Below are 5,076 nucleotides of genomic sequence, written 5' to 3'. Positions count from 1 at the left end.
TGAGAATGTCTCTTACGATAAGTAAGAGTCAACAAGCAGCAAGTACCGACACAAAGATCACGTGTGTTAGTTTGGCAGATACGTAGACATGCATGAAACTGTGTCGACAGCATTCCATCTTGTTATCTTATTCCTTATTTATAAACAAGTGACGGTTATAAGAAGATCGCCAAGAACAGAAAGCTCAGTCCTGCCTGTCTAATGAAATAAGGTAAGGTCATTGATTTACATGACATTTTATTTGAATCACATCATTGGTTGTTGATGATGCTGAGGCACCCCGGTCAATGAAATAATGTATATAGCGTTTATGTGGTTAAGATTTCTATTTCATTTAAGGTTGGAAACGAAGGGGTTTTGTCATCATTCCCTCTCCTCAGTCACCATGTCCTTTTGGAGTTTCCTGTTCATCACCTGCATGGTCGTCCAACACGTCTCAGGTACTGCCTCTCTGTGTCTTTACACTCAGTACAATGTTATTATTCATTTGTTATCCTTCACCTTATCTGAAGAGAGAGAGAGAGAGAGAGAGAGAGAGAGAGAGAGAGAGAGAGAGAGAGAGAGAGAGAGAGAGAGAGAGAGAGAGAGAGAGAGAGAGAGTGGGGCAGTGTGTATCGTAAAGACCAAGACCCAAAGTCACAATCTGATTTTCCCTGTGCAGGAGGGGCCCGAAGCTGTAAACAATTGAGAGATGAACTGGGAGTTACTCAAGGTTAGTGGTTCATTCATGACAGAGAAGCTTCACAGCGGTCTTGCTTTTTGGTTTGTGTGTGACCGTGTGTGTGTGTTTTTTTCTACTCGTGTTGATTTTAATTTCTCTCTCGGCCTTCAGATGGCGTGTACCACCTCAGAACTACATTTGGTATGGAATATCAGACTTACTGTGACATGACATCGGTAGGCGGAGGCTGGACACTGGTAGCCAGTGTTCATGAGAACAACATGCATGGTAAATGTACGGTGGGGGACCGCTGGACCACGCAGCAGGGCAACAGTCCCAAAATGCACAGCGGAGATCTAAACTGGGTCAACTACAGATCATTTGGATCAGCGCTGGCAGCCACCTCTGATGACTTCAAGGTAGGTTGCTCTTTGATGGATCTTCAGTGATCTTAGTATTAAAGATATACAAGCTCTATGAGCTTGTATATCTGCTTGTATCTGCTACTTTTTTTAAAATCTTGAACATTTGAGCAAATCTTTGTCTTGCATATATTTTTTGAAACAACATTTTTAACTCAAATCTTTGCTTCTGGGGGTCCCTGGAACAAAATATTTTGTTCAAAAATGTTCATGATGTTTCAAAAATAGCATATCTACAACCTCATAGTGCGGCACTCGGTGCCACGCTTTGAGCTTGTATATCTGCTATTTTTGAATAGCCCAAAGAAATCTAAACATGACACAGATAATTTCCGCAGCCATAGATCGTCAGGGAGAAATATAATAGTCAAAAAACCAAAAGGATAACAGCACTTTTGCAGTCAGGTTCCCTAGAATATGCCTGAGGAGTTCTCCGTCTTCTTTTGAATCACTTTTAAAACCTCACTTATTTGTCACTGCTTTTAGTTAAACTCTTGGGTGAGTTGTACATTATTAGTACGTTGATTGTACTGTATTTTATCAATATAATTCATGTTTAGTGAATTGTATTATTTATTATGCTTTGATACTTATTACGTATATATACATTTTAGTAATTCCCTATCTGTTTGCTTCTATGTTTGATTAACTGTCTCATTTAATATTTTGTTGTAAAGCAACTTGTTTCTGGAAAGTGCTTTAAGTAGTAATAATAATAATAATATTCTAATTATTATGATTCTAATTATTATTGTTTTTATTATTATTATTACATTTCTTTGACAGAGTCCTGGGTACTATGACATTACTGCAGAGGATGTGCAAGTGTGGCATGTTCCCAACATCGCTGAATGTAGTACGTGGAGGGAGAAGGCTATCTTACGATACCACACCGCCAATCACTTCTTGGCGGAGAAGGAGAATGGCGGGAACCTCTTCAACCTTTTCGCAGTAAGGTCAATTGAAATTTATATTGTAACTAGATCAATGTGTTATGTAGCTGAATACATTTTACCACCTCTCCTATCAGAATGAAATCTTACCACTTCAAAATGTTGCTTTATTACTATTGATGGTTTTATTAAGATAAGACATTTTATTCTTAGTTGGCAAGGTCATTGTTTATATTTTGTTTCATTGTGAATGCATCAAAACATATTCATGCATAATTATTTTTCTTATTATATCCCCCTTTTGCCATCCACAAGGAATACCCTATGAAACAGGGTGTACTGACTTGCCAAAACGACCAAGGACCAAACATCCCTGTTATATACGACTATGGGAATAATGCCACCGTAAGAAGCTTCTATGGGCCCTACGCAGATGGTAAGATTTTAATGGTGCTATAGGGTGCGGTCACACCAAACTTTAATTCTGCCTATGAGGGCGGATTCTGCCAATGCTTTTCAATGGGAACAGAGGGGTTTTGTGCGGAAATCCGCAAATGGCAACACACCGCTCTGTTGCCTTTGAAAAGCATTGGCAGAATCCGCCCTCATAGGCAGAATTTAAGTTCGGTGTGACCGCACGGTTACTGCTGATATGCACCCGATGGAACATTAAGAAAAGGCAAAAACAAGAGTATAGAGTTTGTACACTACAAACTCCTTTTCACCTTCATTATTGGACATTTCAATCCTCATGGATCTTTGTCAGACAAAGATCCACAGAAGATAGAAACGTCCTATAATACATGTGTACATGAGTTTGTAGTGTGTGGGCTGTACTCTTCACTCTGCTGATGTTCACACGGTCCGGCCACGATACTTTTTGATGCGTGGATTCTTCACATAAAAAAAAAGGACCACGAATGATGAACAAATGTTGTCCAATAATCCCAAATCAACCACCTATATAATTGGTGCTTTTATGTTTATCAAGTTTGGCCCACGGATTGTTAACAGGTTATCCATGTATGACTGGTTATAATTCAAATGTCAGAATCAATCAATCAATCAATCAACCAATCAATCAATCAATCAAATACTAATACTATTAGTACTACTACAACTACTACTACTACTACTACTACTACTACTGTCTGCTACTATGTAAAGTATTATTTAATGCTATATACATGTACTACTACTATTAATATGAATTTCTTTTTTAATTGTCTTCTCCTTCAGAGGAGTCTCATCCAGGCTGGATCCAGTTCAGAACTGTCAATAATGAGCGTGCTGCCTTTGCCATGTGCTCTGGAGTCAGAGCATGTGGATGCAATGTTGAACATGTGAGTACACTACACATTTTGATTTATAACTTCTGAAAGTCTCAGGAACAACTTTATTTTACCATAGATTCTCTGGCACAAGCTGAATCATTTGTGTGTGTGTGTGTGTGTGTGTGTGTGTGTGTGTGTGTGTGTGTGTGTGTGTGTGTGTGTGTGTGTGTGTGTGTGTGTGTGTGTGTGTGTGTGTGTGTGAATGAATGAATGAATGAATGAATGAATGAATGCGTGTTTGTATCCTTTTTGCATTTTCAGTTTTGTATTGGTGGAGGCGGATACGTCCCTGAGAAACACCCCAAACAGTGTGGTGACTTCACTGCCTTGGACTACGATGGCTATGGGACAAACATAGGATGGAGTGCAAACAAGCAATACATTGAGGCCTCCGTGTTAATCTTCTATCGCTGATCTTCCTTCATGTTCCTGAAACCACTGAGACCTATGGCAAGCAACATCCAAGGCTTTACAAAATCCACATGAAATATAACTTTATGCATTGCATTATAAACAAAACATTTAATGTAATTTCAATGTACTTTCTGAAGTCTTGATGGATCAGCCACAAAGGATGCCGACCATATAACTACAAATGTCCCTTGTCCTGAGTTACATGTCATCCCTCCCCTCTGCCCTCTGCTTTCTGTGCTGTGAATAAAGCTATACGAAAAATAACTGCTGTTATTCATCACCAGTGGTGGAAAAGTAAAAGTAAAAGTATCAATACTGCTATGTAGAAGTACTCTGTTACAAGTAAAAGCCCGGAATTAAAAATGTACTTAATAAATAAAAGTACAAAAGTATTGGTATCAAAATGTACTTACAGTACCAAACGTAAAAGTACCAAAATGTTTGAAAATAGCAGGTCTACAAGCTCACAAAGCGTTGGCATCATGACGTGTTGTGAGCTTGTAGATCGGCTGTTTTCAAACAGCCTAGTTATAAAATAGGGCCGAAGTGGTTAATGTATGTTTTATAATGTAATAATGTATATCTGCAAAGTAATTAGTAACTAAAGTTTTCAAATAATTGTAGTGGAGTAAAAGTACAATATTTGCATCTGAGATGTAGTGGAGTAGAAGTAAAAGTATAGACAATTGGAAATACTCCAGAAAAGTAAAAGTACCTCAAAATTGTATTAAGTAGCCTAAAGTACTTGAGTAAATGTACTTAGTTACTTTACACCACTCGGTACATTCATGCTTTCTGCATGAATGTACTGTATGAGTTCTCAGAGTTCTGTTGTATTGCTATTAAAACTTTAAAATTCATGTGAAGTCCTTGTAAATGAAATTACGTTGTCATTGATATTTTTGACTGGAGAGTAGCTCCAGTCCTACATTCAGTTTTGAGGACACAAAACTTTGCGTGCAGCTCATTCACACCTCGCTTACAAAAGCATATCAACAGCGTCAATTGATCTGTATTCTGTACGAGTTCTCTCTCCTGATTGGATGCATTTTATATCCCAACCTATACATGCATTTTCCAAAACCTGGAAATTCACTGCCGACATTCTTCCCGTTTCCCCCTTTTCAACTTTGTAATATAGTGTTTCATATTTGTTGATGATATGCATTATTGTGTTATTTTTATGCTATGTTGATGAATTGAATACATAGGACCATAATTTTAGCCTAAATGTCTGACTGTTCCTTGTGCTGTTTACATTTCTGACTAATAAAGTATTCAATCAAATTGAAATTGATTGATTGATTGACATTTTTATTAGGCAAAAGAATGTAAAACAACACAGTTACATT

General features: G+C 37.8%; 1 protein-coding gene across 1 annotated transcript; it reads left to right on the top strand.

The window, feature by feature from the left end:
• Positions 1-385: 385 nt before the first annotated feature.
• Positions 386-3,786, top strand: itln1 (intelectin 1; the record flags this gene model as incomplete). Its single annotated transcript, XM_084070500.1, has 6 exons — positions 386-440; positions 833-1,080; positions 1,870-2,034; positions 2,292-2,412; positions 3,216-3,319; positions 3,572-3,786. 6 exons carry the CDS (start codon positions 386-388, stop codon positions 3,722-3,724), a joined length of 846 nt encoding a protein of 281 aa, XP_083926626.1. The 3' UTR covers positions 3,725-3,786.
• Between the last annotated feature and the right edge of the window lie 1,290 nt (positions 3,787-5,076).

This window comes from Gymnoscopelus microlampas (genome assembly GCF_963454915.1).
Source record: "Gymnoscopelus microlampas genome assembly, chromosome: 2".
NCBI classification, from domain to species: Eukaryota; Metazoa; Chordata; class Actinopteri; order Myctophiformes; family Myctophidae; genus Gymnoscopelus; species Gymnoscopelus microlampas.
This window is presented reverse-complemented; position numbering and strand designations above follow the sequence as displayed.